This window comes from Poecile atricapillus, chromosome 3 (assembly GCF_030490865.1).
Source record: "Poecile atricapillus isolate bPoeAtr1 chromosome 3, bPoeAtr1.hap1, whole genome shotgun sequence".
In the NCBI taxonomy this organism is placed as follows: Eukaryota; Metazoa; Chordata; class Aves; order Passeriformes; family Paridae; genus Poecile; species Poecile atricapillus.
Genome location: NC_081251.1, coordinates 60,287,962 through 60,301,514, shown reverse-complemented (window position 1 = coordinate 60,301,514; position 13,553 = coordinate 60,287,962). Strand labels below are relative to the sequence as shown.

The 13,553-nt window shown below is 39.5% G+C and overlaps 1 protein-coding gene across 1 annotated transcript in view; it reads right to left on the bottom strand.

Moving 5' to 3' along the window:
- Positions 1–13,553, bottom strand: part of TIAM2 (TIAM Rac1 associated GEF 2) — a 97,450-nt gene that overhangs the window by 52,417 nt on the left and 31,480 nt on the right. Inside the window, exons 7-12 of the mRNA XM_058835566.1 lie at positions 12,487–12,672; positions 11,407–11,553; positions 7,878–7,940; positions 3,499–3,666; positions 702–812; positions 211–289 (exon numbers count right to left, since the gene is read on the bottom strand). Coding sequence (XP_058691549.1) covers positions 211–289; positions 702–812; positions 3,499–3,666; positions 7,878–7,940; positions 11,407–11,553; positions 12,487–12,672 — 754 coding nt within the window. The remainder of the gene's footprint in view (positions 1–210; positions 290–701; positions 813–3,498; positions 3,667–7,877; positions 7,941–11,406; positions 11,554–12,486; positions 12,673–13,553) is intronic.

Sequence of the window (13,553 nt, the reverse complement as noted above, 5' to 3'; positions counted from 1 at the left end):
AATTAGAAAGTGGACCCTTCCAAAACCTAAGAAATGCACTTGCCAGTGTAAAACAATCTGTTTGGGCCTTTGCTATAATGCCTCGAGTTCTTTGCAGACTCACACTTTGACCTATTAAGGATGGCTCTACCTGCTCTCAGAAACAAAGAAGTCCCAAAGAGAGAAAGTAAGCAATGAGAAAAATAAAAAGAAGAGTTCCTGAGAGCTTACCATAATCACTTATGTTTTCAGTCTTTGTAAGATGAACATGATAAACATTTAACGGACAAATTTCTATTTCATCATACACCTGTTAGAAAAATAGCAGAAGTCATCAAATGATGAAAACTATTAAACCCCAGATACAGCATGAGAAACAAGCACAAAATTCTTTGCATCAACACTTGCTGTCTTTACATAGAGAACTGTGTTACTGTGTAAGCATCACTGCTGTGAGTGGGACTGAAGCTAAAGACCAAAAACCCATCCTGGAGTATAAGCTGACACTTTACTTTTGTACTAAAAGCCTCATTCAAATCTTCAAACATTTCTTGAAGAAAGTGCTTGCAGCACCTAACCACTCAAAACTGTGAACCAGAATGACAGAATGCAGTCTTAGAACAGCTTTAAAACCTTATTTTTAGATCTAAATGTCACATATTTGTAGGTGATAACTCAACTGCAGCTACAGAGATCACAAAACTTTATCTAAAAGGAGTCACACTTTCCTGGTCTACTATGTATTCATATGGTTCAGGAGCACAATACTCAGTATTTTCATCAACCAGTCTTCTGAGTTGTAGGCCATAGTGTCTTGGCTCCAGCTGTTTCATCTAAAGAAGAAAAAGAATGGAGTTTGGAATTCGTTATTTATTTCCAGAATCCTAAAAGACAGAGAAGTGACACACACACACACACAAAGCTTCTAAAATCATGCAAAAGCAATCTCAAAAAGTAATTTTCTACCTATTTTTGTAGCATAAACAAAACTAGATGCATTGCTTAAAATATAAGGTTACAGTGCTATTTCCATTTTGCCTTACAACGATCCCAAATCCTTTCATAAACACTATGTCTTGGCTATTAGATTAGCTGAGCACTAATATATATTTCCAAAGATATCTCAACACTCTTCTGCCCCTTTGAACTGAACACTCACCACTTTTTCTATGACCACTTCTAAGGATTCAGTTCTGCTCAGCAGCTTTTGCTTCTGATGTAGAAAATGTGTATGCACGTATGGGCAGTTAGGAGAGGGGATGGGATGGCAACCAGGTTCCCTAAGGGTTTGCCTTTATTAGATTTTATTTTTATTGCTGGGTTTCATTTGTGATCAGAGAGCTTCCCCTATTTTTTATTTTTTTTTAACACATGAGGTCAAAGCAAAGATCCTGTCTCAACAGGAAGCCAAAGGGAAATAGGGATTTTCCCAAAGGATATTGGCCTGAAAGTGCTGAACCCCTGATGAGAGGCTCTTAAAAAACCAGGATACCAGTGAGACCATGGCACAAAACATGGCATTTTAGCATATTAACAGACTAACAATTCTAAAACAGGAGGAAGCAACATTTCCAAAAGAAGAGGACTGACAGCCTCATTGAGGGTTATTTAACCCCTTTAATGCATCTCAGCATCTTACAAAATCTAACTCTACTGAGTAACTGGTAATTAACATCTTATTACATGCTGCAGTTTACATGTTACTTGTGTTCTGCATCCTCAAAAATTGAATTTAAATGCACAAGTTTTTTTGTGCGCTATCCAAAAACCTCAGATGGAAAACAGAAATGAGAAAAGTATAAGCCTCATAAAGCATGGATGAAGGGGAAAAATAAAACCCTAACAAGTCTTCTGAACTTCAGCCTTATCCACATACCATTCAAACATTTTCTGTTAAGAAGAAAGATTCCTTACACTCACCAGAGCAGAATGAAAATGTAAGAAGGAAAAGAACCAGGATAGATGAGCAGAAAGTATTCAGCATTAGAGAATGCTTATGAAAAGCTTTACACACAGAATAGAAAGACAAAATAAAACAGAAAAACATTTAAGAAAAAAATCAAGGAATTTAAAACTAAATTTTCATGCAATACAGACAATGAAAATTAAAAGTCAGCTTTACAATTACAAATATTTTGGAATGGTAGAGTAAGAGAGGTAAGGAATTTCCTTTTCAACTTAATTCTACTTTTATAAATTTTATTTCCCTCTTTAGGGGTCTCGCATGTTCTGGCTCTTCCGTGCCACCTACTGGCCAAGTGGTGTGCCACACAATCCCTTCAGCCTGACAGGGAACAACCAGGTTTTTAGAAGTAATGCCAAACATTAAACATTTTCTCAAGGACTCGGTCTCCACCAGGAGAAGCCACAAGAAGATAATTTCGATGCCCTGGAGACTTGCCTAATTGAGAGCACTTATTTTGATTTTAAAAATTATATTTTACTCTAGATTGTTAAAAGTTTTTCTTTTTCTTTTTTTTCTTTTTCACCCAGTATTAGCACATGAAAAGAGCCATTAAATTGGGCCCTTTCCTCCATTAAAGCCTCAAAATTCATTAACTTCAAGCCAGTTCAATGAGTTCACATGGAAATTCACCGTAACCTATGCCAAAAGCTACAGCTGGATCTTGTCTGGCACAGGACTCCTTTTTTTCCTGTTTTTCCCCTTGTGAAGTAAATAAAATATATTTACCAGTTGGCCAGAAAACAGAACTTGGGGGTAAAGACCTATTTTTCCCAAAAAGCTGTTTAGCATAATTTAAGAGACTTGAATCGTGAAGTTGTAGAGCTAAGTTCAAGCAACTGAGATGTATGGAGGCAGAAATGTTAGGTATATTAAAATGTTCCAGAGGTGCTGGTGTTTTCAGTGTAGCTAAAACCAGTATTTCTATTTTACCTTCAACCTGTGACTTGGTTTTCTGTTCCATGATCTACAGCAATCCCTCTCAAATTGCCAGTACAGACTTTCACAAGAGAACTCACTCTTTGAAATTCACAAATTGAGCTTGTATTTAATTAAAAGCTTAAAAATGTCCTTTCAGAAGCAAACCTATATGATGGTGTTTGTCACAGCAGTCTTAAATGTCTTAATCTCCTGGCTCTAACTCAACCAGTCCCTGCTGCTCCTCTGTGATTAATTTGCACAGAACAACTGGGTTTGCTGCAAGGACAGCACAGAGTGGACATGTGCTGAAACTCCCTAGGGCTGATTACCCTGTCACTGCTCTTGAAGTACTCCCTGTGTGCTGTCTCCAGCAACACTTTTTGAAACCCTTTCCACAACCCTGCTGCCCTGGCTACAGCATGTAAAAACCACAACTAAGGAAAGAGAGAAAAGTGCCTTGAGACAGTGATGCTTGTTATGTATTAGTAGTATTATATATTATGTCTTTACTGTATTATTATATATCATGATAATCTTATCACAGTTTTCCCTATTTGCGCATTCACTGATATACTGTGTTCCTTCTCGAGTCCACAGCTACTTACAAGGTGAAATTGTGCATGAAAAATAAGTACCTTGCACGCCAAAGACAAAACATCCTCCACCCTGTGCTCTGGCTTGAGTGTCAGCGCCACTGCTTGGCCATCACAGAAATGAACATAAGTCTGTGTTTCCCAAGCATTCTCCTTCTGGATGCTCTCTGGCACTGAGCAGTAGACATTCAAAAAATCGTCGACTTGCTGCTGGAAACAAGGGAGGAAGGTATAACATATGCAGATGTTGAAAAACAAAACAAAACAGTGCAATTACATTAGAAGTTTGCAGTGGCTATGAATTCAAAAACAGCGTTGTGTATTTTCTCCATGGCAAGCCAGGGAAAGAGTTCTGATACCTGCACTCGTTCACTATCAAAGACCTGATTTTCTAGAGCTCGGATTGAACTTGCTGTGTTTTCCCATTAAGGAATTTCATGCCTTTATCTCATACTAATCATTGATTTAACTGATTGTAGAAATATGTAGCTACCTGGTATTATATCACAGTGGAAATAAATTTTTAAGAAGAACTGGCAACTGCAATTTTACCTAACCTATACGGGTAAACTAACTCTGTATATAAATAAATAAGTAAATTAATAAATAAATAAAATTAGTGTCATTTTGACAGAGTATGGCAACAAAATTCCAGCAGAGAGCACTGTGGAGCAAGGCTACCCATAACAAAATAAAGGACTAAAGGAATAAAGTGCTCCTATTCTATTTACAGTTTGAGAACATGGTGTTTCATTGGCAGCAGAGGGTATTTGCCTGTTTACCATTTTGCTCCACATCATCAGTCCTAAATAAATTCCCTTTTTCACTCTGCACTTTCACACTTTCTCCTGTACTGCACTTCAGGCTGCATGTTTCAAAGGAAGCCACACAAAGAGAAGACAAACACCAAGAGCTGTTCAGATTTGGAGTTTCACATATTATTTGGGTCAGCCTATTCAGCACATCCCTTAATAACCTATATCAAGGCATTTAATTTTATGCAGATGGGGTCCCTTGATTCCCCATGCAGTCACTTGGAAGAGACAATAACTCCATAGAGTGGCACGACTTCCACCCAAGGCATGTCTCAAGCTGTACAAAGCTGTTCTCAGGAGTACTTGCTTTTTGTTAGTATTTTTTGTTTGATTGTTGGGCTGGGGGATTTGTTGCCTACATAAAGACCCTTGATTACACAATTCTGCCCCCTCTCCACTGGGACACAAGCCCAGGAGTGCACCACAATTAAAAGCTGCTATAAAAACTGCACAGGGACTCTTTCCCTTGCTTCAGGCATGAAAGTGATTGACAACAATCTGTCAGTAGCAACAGAGAGACCGATATTATTTTCTTTTTGCAAATAGAAACTGTGGCTATAAAAACAATGAAGCAAGCAATCGTACCCAGGTAATTACCAAACAATGCAGAAATTCAAGTTACAGACAACCCAGATTGTGGCATAGTAATAATGTGATGCCAGAATAACACACTGGTTTAGTGGAGTAATATTAATGAAGTAAGCCAATTCATTAATCTTGCCTGTCTCACTCAACCATCCCTTTTAACTACTTGAACATGAAATTTCAGTTAACACAGGTGATGGAAATCCTACTGAAATCCATCAGCTTGTACATAACAGGAGTCGTGTTCTGCTACTGCACTTAAGGCAGTGTTGAAATTACACCAGGTGAAGTGTCACCTTGGTGGCTGTAGGTACAGCCTGCTCGTAACGCTGGTATTGTTGAAGAAGATAATTCCTGTGGAACTGTAGTCCTCTTAGCACTAAATCACCTGCCTGAGAATGAAGCCTGACCTACCTCCACAGTGTAAATAAGTGTAAACAGAAAGGAGAAAGGGGGCAAGGCATGAAGGCTGCGAGAGATGAGCACAAATGAGTCAGGCTGAATTTTCCTGGTGGCTTCCTCCAGGGAAAACCAATGCTATGCTTGCCTCAGCAGGGGAGGTTTGTAACTGCTACGATGGTTTATTGCCCTGCAACACTAGCACTTCAAATCTGTGCAACTGAAATAAATCTCACTATTGCCAGAGATGAAAAAAAAATCTGTACCCTCATATCATAGAGGAGTAAGGTGATGAGAAATAGGTTCAAGGCCACCTTTTGATGTAAGATCTGCAGCCAGCCAACATGAGCTACATCCTCTCCTTGCCATGCACACTGATGCTCAAGCATGCAATTTGAGATAAACTTCCCTCTGTTATTAAACATGACTGTGTTCCTTAACTGCAGTCAAGGAACCGTTGCTTCATCCACATTTTCCGTCTCAGAAAATCTGACATGAAAAGAGATTTTTTTTTCCTGTTATGCCTGCAGTGACCAATTCCACAATAGTTCATTCATTCATTGCCACATGAAGTTATAACAACCCATCCAATTTTCCAGAAAGAGGCGCCAGGATTTGCAGACTGTCACATGTTGTGCCACAGGGCCGCTGCAGGACCAATAGGTTACTTCATAATTTCCTCCCACTATTTGCCTCTGGTTTTATCATCCTTTTCAGGGAAAATACAGCTTCCCTGGCAGACTTCACTATTTGTCATTCGCTACCCTCCACAGGCAGCATTTCATAAAGGTTTGGATGCTGTTTTTGTTTTTTCATTTTAAATCAGCCAGTGAAACCAGGCTGATGCCAGAGTAACGGTTTTCAAAGTTATGATGAATCATTTCTGAGTTGTCGTATGATTCACCAAAATGTCAAGATCTTAAAAATGCCCACGCTGTATTTAATACCCATTGAAAAAAGGTTTCAGAAATAGGGTTGAAATAATAAGGAAGAAAATGTTTTTCTAGCGCCAGAGCTCTGCTCAGCATCTAAATTGTGTGGGTTTTTCTAGTCTTGAAAGACAGCCCTGCTAAATTTTTAAATCCTGGCCCAAACCTGCAGCCACATTAACCTCTTATGGTCCCCCTCTACCTGAAACAGGAAGAGGGTACAGGGCTGTGAGCCCCTGCCTGAGTTTGGAGAAGGCTGCTTTACCTAGAGCTGTGACAAGAAGACAGACCTTGTCTTTTTGCTGACACTTCACCAAAGAGAGAGCATTTCATTCTGCTTGCTCCCTAGAGCCTTCAAAACATTTCTCTGTCTCCTCAGAAGGGTTCAGGAGGAGTAAATGCTCCTGTTAGGCCAGAGGCCAGGAGAACCACAGCAGACCCTGTAGTATAAGGCAGCTCCATCAACCTCCCAGCCCCAAGAGGGCTGGCATCCAACAGAGGGACTGGTGTCACAGCCCTTCAGGACAAACCTTCAGGGGCTGTGCCCAAGAGATTTCGTCACTTCTCATGTGGCAAACCTTTCCACACTTCAGCATGTTTGAACAGGAATGAATTGTGTTTGTTGTCTCTGAGATGGGACATGGATGCCATCTCACACCACACACTATGGTACATTCTGGAGGAATTTGTTAAGTGTTCTCTCCAGACGTTGATTTCAACCCCAAAATTACAATTTATTTTGAAAACAGAGGAGTGATTTGGTTTAAATACTTTCCCACTCCAAGAAATAGCAGGCAAGTGGCCAAGTAACAAAGGGAATTCAGGTATTTCAATCCAATTTTTCAAAGAACAGACAAAATGTGAAGATACTTTCAGAAGGCAAAACAATGTTACAGGATTACAGGATAGCTGCTGTCAGTGGGAGAAGTCCTTCCAGACTGGGGGATGGCAACACTATGCCCCATGGAGGCTGAATGAATGGAGAAGGACCATGACTGAGGCCAGGCAGGGAAAAGCAGCTGATCTCCTCCTGGGAGAACATAAATCACAGCTATTTACTGTGTAATGCAGCTGAGGGATGCTCCATCCTTCTCCTTTACTTGGGCAATCTCCAGCTTTATAATAAATCTCACTTCTCTGATGGGATGGTCCACAGACTTTACATAGATTTTATTGCCTTAAAACTCAAAATACAAAGGTTCTGTTGAAGCAGACAAAGGGGAAAAATATACCTTGGGTTGCATCCCATCCCTGGAAACCACCAAGGTCAGATTGGACAGGACTCTGAGCAGCCTGATCTAGTTGAAGATTTTCGTGTTTATTGCAGGGGGTTGGACCAGACAACCTAAAAAAGACTCTTCCAGTCCAAACCATCCTATGATTTGCCATACTGTGAAGGATGCTTTCAAACAAGCTCGGCCCTAAGTCTCTGGCAGTGTACAGACTGTGTGCATTAGTGTGTGAAGAAGCTTCTAGGGGTCTGGTTTGGTTTTGTTTTTTAAAGCTTACCATGAATGCTCAGAAACTTACGTTAAAGTGGTTTCATTAACAGAGTTATAATCCTGTCACCTAACAATAAATACATTTTTTGAACCTCTTCAGGGTCTCTGAACCAGCCCTGCCGTTACCTTAGAGAAACACATTCCAGAATTCAAAGACATGGTGATGCAGAATGAGAACAGGCATATCCTACCTCAGCAGAGTTGGCTGAATTCTGCACGCCAGCAAATCCATGTCCTCCTGCTGAATCAAAAACCTATTGAAAACATCACAGATAAATAAGTAGGTTGAACAAATAAACACCTTTACTTCTTATCTGTTTTGGTTAAATCCATTGTAAAAACAACAAGAAAACCAACTAAATTAAGGAATATATATCAACCTGCTAAGCCCCAGGGATCTTTTTGTACTTTTTATTGCTTTATTCGGACTAGAAGTAATAAAGAAATACAGCTCTCTCCATATAAAGAAAATTTAAGCAGATTTTCTGTTCTAAGCTATATGCACACTCAGATTCAAATACATATAAAACATGTTCTTGTTTTTTCCCTATCTACTATTTAGTAATAAGATTAAAGTAATTTACCTTCAAATCATACACTATACTGGAATTCTAAATTTTACCCTTCAGGATACAGTTAGGGAGAGCTACAAATCTTATCATGACTTCAAGGGACTATTTCAATTCATTGTTGCTGGTTTCTAACACCTCCTACCCTAAAGTTTTTCATCTTTTCTAACCAGTTTTCTTGGCACAATAGATTGAAATTTTTAGCTTAGCTTTAAAGGCATAGTTGACCCAAACCCCACACTATTAAGTAATTAAAGTAGCTGACTACTGTGTCTGCTTTGGAAGTGATGAAGGCAGGACCTGAGATGTACATTGCTCACATGCTTCAGAAATTTAACTATTGGTATCTCACAAAGGTGCTAAGCTGATTAATTTATTTTTTTTTTAATCCAATAAATGGCTATGGATACAGATATTTTGGCGATTAGGCTGGTGTAAACACAAGGATAGAACTATACATTTTATATATGACATTGAGATTTGCAAGTAATAATATTACCCTCCTAACCTGCAAATTTAAAACCCTTTTTTCTAACTCCTTCTACAGTCAATAAATTAGGACAATATCAGACTTACAGATGAGCTTTTTGGGGGGTTCTGGTATTAGCAAAAGCTTTTCAGATAATCCAAGACAACCAAAACTCTCTCTAGATTTCATACTAAATACAGTTTCTGCCAATGCAAATAAAGGGTACCACTTCTGAACTTCCTGATCTCACCCACAGATGTAATCAAAGTATTTTATTGCTTATGATTTGTCAAAACAATTCACCATTTAGACATAAGAAAGCAGATAAGCATTTAAGAATCTGAGGATAATGTGAGCCTAGACATCCCCCATCTGCTACAGTGCAGTTTTATTAACTGATTTGTAGAAGATTGAGGCACTTCATTAATGTTTACGAAAGCTTCCCAGCACAGAAACTCTGAACGTTTTTTATTAATGCCATAAAAATAAACAAGATAAAATTAAAAACTTCTCTGACACAATGATGTTCAAGAATATACCATCTGATTTTGAAACTAGGGTGCTGTAGATTAAAACATACCAGCTACAGTCAAGTGAACTTAAATCCAAGAAAGCAAGAGTTTTTTTTTAATCTATTGTTTGACAGAAACATCTCAACACAATGAGCAGAGAAGTAACTTCCACTTCTCTGCTTAACCCAGTTGGATGAAAGAAACAAGAAAGTTATCTTCAGGCCTTTTCTGATTTTGATATAGAATTGTGTGCATATACACAAGTCTGATAAAGGATGCGGCTCTCTTTTCAGCCATCTTCTAGGTTCACAGGTCAGTTTTCAAGCCATGCCCATAAAAATTCCTCACTTTCATAGACAACACTCAGCATTTACATTTCTTTACTTGTATTGCAGGATGTTTTATTACAAAAATAAAAAATATCAAGAACCCCAGCTTGTCAATGAAAACATTTTTGGGCCAGCCGGTTGCAAGGTTTGGAAGAAGAAGGGTAAAGACCCATTGGGGACACCTCTGCCTGTGATGGGCCTCCCATCTTTGCTCAGAAGAGCACTGGGAGGGCAGCAGGAGCCTACTCTCCTTGCCACAGATATAAGATTCCCTGTCCCTGAGCTCCACAGAATCCCCTTCACGGGCTATAAAGCACAAGAGAAGACATATTACCCAGTTAAAAACAGCACAAGGTGTCAGGTCTGCTGGGAACAGAGCTAAAGGGCATAACATTCCTTCCCCCAGAGCTCATATTAATAAAGAAATAGAGATGCAGGACTCCCAGACCAGACTGCTGCTGGGGAACACAGGGGAAGTTATGTGAAAAGGATGACCTAGGGAAAACTCCTCCTTTAGTTCCTTCTTTTCTAAGACAGACTTGAGTTTTATTAATAAATTACAGCATGCTAACACACCTTGATCAATATGCTAAAATGTGTAGCAAGCAGAAGCTTAATGCCAGTGATATTTACCTATTAAAAATACAAACCACTAGATCAGAAAATCCTGATGTGTTATTTTGCAACACCCAATCTGTTGGATCAGCTCTGCATGTATTGCAGGACATGTACAAATAGGCTTATTTAAATATTCTGCAACAGACTACCAGACATGCAAGAACAGCCAATTTTCAAGTGCTGATTTTGTGACTAATAGAATCAAGGGCCAGGGAACAAGAAGAACAAAGTTGCCTAATTAAAAATGCACAAAATACTGCTTTGCAGGAGCAACAACAGACATGGCAGAGGCTCGTGAAAACAGCAGTGTTCTGAGTAAGAGTGCACCTCTGTAACTTCTGCCTCACTGTTGGGAAGTGTCTCTGCTCTTATTTACCTCTTTTTTCAGGGAAAAGGCAGAAAACTTTTGTTTTGCATATAACTGAGCTTTTATTGAGAAAACACAGACTCCTGAAGTATGGAGTTTGCACTAAATGTAAGCATGAACCACGAGTTCCACAAAGAGAAAAAGCCACTGTGGTTTCACCAGCAATTCATCCCTCCAGTGGGGGCACACATCAGCATAGTCATTCTCCTAAGAGCCAGCCTGACCCTGCACACCAAACCTGTGCCAAGTCCTCAGTAAACTAGTCTGGCATTATTTGTCAGCTGTCTATACTGACAGCTGACTCCCTGCATGACAGAAGTCTTCTCCTGGTGGCTAAAATGTAGTTCCAGAAGTGTGTGTTGCTTTATTTTTAAGAGGCCATGCCAAAGATGTCTGTCTTTGCACAGTCTCTTTTTCCCTTGAAGACTCACCTATGTCACTCTATACTGAATTGCAACAGTGCTTCAGAGTCCCAGTCACAAACAAACACACACTGTATGAAGGACAGTGCATAGAGGCCATCTTGAAAAAAAACCCTACTTCCAAACAGTTTGAAATGTGCCAGAAGGGAAATTTTGTTATAAATTCCAACCTGATATTCTTATGTTGACAATAATTAAATTACTGGGTCACAACCTTTCATTTACCAATCTTATTTATGACAAAAATAAAACCCCAAATTAGACATATAATCTTCACAGGTGATGACCCCATTGCAAGTTTGCCACACCTACTGAAACCTTGGATGCAGGTTTGATGGACAAATGTCTTCTACCCTTTGCACCAAAAGCACTTTCCAGGATGAGCCCTAGGAGAAACAAGCCATTCTATGCTACCCCCAGCAAATAAGATCTACCTGAGCAATGGAAGGTCGCTTTTCTTTTCCTTTTCTTGCCAATGTGTCCAGTCCTTTTAGAGAAGAAAATAAACCCTTCTTATTTCGAACCCTCTGCGACAGAGACAGGGTACGTTTCCTGAGAGCAGCTTCATCCCTGGAGCAGATCTATTTAAACACAGAGACAGACCCTCCTGTATCACTTTCATAACAGCAAAATACTGACAGTTATTTCAACCTGAGGCATCAAATGAGGGTTGCTCCAGTTCATCTCGGTGTAACGCGCCAAAGTGCAGGGACAACGTTTTAAACTTCCAGCAGTGATGCTTGTTTCAGTATTCCAGTGGCATGGAATACTCACGGGGCAAAATCAGAAGCCATAGGAAGGGAGAATCTGAGAAAATATTGCTCTGTAAAAAAAAAGCTAATGAAAAGGCTCTGAAGAAGAATGATAACCTATCATTCAGATATGAAATTGCTAGAGGAAGACAGACTCTCCAAATTGCCAAACATAGGAGATAAATGCTATGGCATTGAGTTATTAATAAGGAATGGTACAAACCACATAGATAAAAACAGTGGAGAGAGGAACACATTGCCTCTTTCAGTACTACTCCTAGACTTCACATGCAGCAGATGTGGTCTAGTCCTCTCTGCCAAGATCAGCCTAGCAGCCCTGCCAAGGTTAAAGAGCAGAGGTGAACCTACTACTGCTGTACTTCCCTCGAAGCTGACGGGGTGACAACAGGTTGTCACAGCAGCTAGGGATCTCACTCATTCTTCTTCAGAAACACAGCCCACAGTTCTTAAAAAAAGTGACATTTAATTTTGAATTGTCTCTAGCTTTAGCCAATTCTAAGAATACTTCCTTTTTAGGAGGGACTCCAAATCTGGAGTCCTCTGGGGGAAAAAAAAGTCATTACCATATCCCTGTAGAAGAAAATGTATATGCAGTAAAGGAGCAGGCAGAGAGGGTGAGAAGGGTACAGAGCTGCCTGACCAATGCATGTGGCTGCAGCCATGTATTATCCCAGCACAATTCCATGTCTAAGCACATGGTGTTTTTGTGTAATACACCCATGAAAGTGGATTCAGACTTACCAGTGCATGGAAGGATGAGACAGAGAAAATGCCGAGCCTCCCCAGGGCCAATTTTGAAGGACGACTGGCAGCAGCCAAAAGGCTCTTTGGGTTTGGGAGCTCCCCACCTTGCAAACTGGATAGGTAACATCGCATTCGGAAAAGGTCCATGTTAAATTTTTCCAGGTTCTGTTCCCATTGCTGGATCTGTTTGGATATAAAAAGGGACAATTAAATGGGGGAAAAATGTCCTTGTGGGCTGCACTGAAAATTTGAGTGCTTCCCCATAGTAAATTGCTTTCATCTGGTAGTATATGAATTAGATTAGTTATTCCCTGCCAAAACACATTCAGTCATATTGTGTTACATCAACCCAAAAGATGACTTGAAATAAAACAAAGCTGGTGGTCTTAAACACATACTGACAAGATGAACATACCATGAACTTTGGGTAGTTTGATAGCCACAAAAGCAGTTACATAAAAACACAATCCTGTGCTTCACAAAGGCTTGCTTTTTTTTTTTTTTTTTCTTTCTTTCTTCCCTCCCACCACCCCCTTCTTTTTGAAAATTAGTCTTGGCTTTTTTTAGCTTAGATTGTGTAGCTGGCTGTCTGAAAGCAAAGTAGAAAACAGCTACTCTAACACACTGTGCAAAGCAAAATAGCTACAGTGGAACGTTCTCTTCATTCTTTACTACCATCCTATGGTTCCCCTAACTGTAAACAGGAGACAATACTGTGGTTCTTGCTCTGACTAATAGGGTAATATATGATTACACCCAGGCAAACTACAAAAAACCAGCTAAATAGACCCAATTCAAACCACTGTACCAAAAGCAGGAATGTAAATACGCAATTCTTAAAATATATCTAGCACAGGTACATGAAGATGTAACAACTTAACCCAGCTTCAATGTAAAATTAGGAAAGTGAAGACTCAAATATTTTCAGAGACTGAAAAAAGCTCTTAATCAAGGTTTAGATGACAGATTTTAAGTATTTGTGTAGATAAACAGTCATTTAAACAAACATTTTCACACTCATTTAAAACATACAAACTTATTGAAATACATATTCTTATGCACTG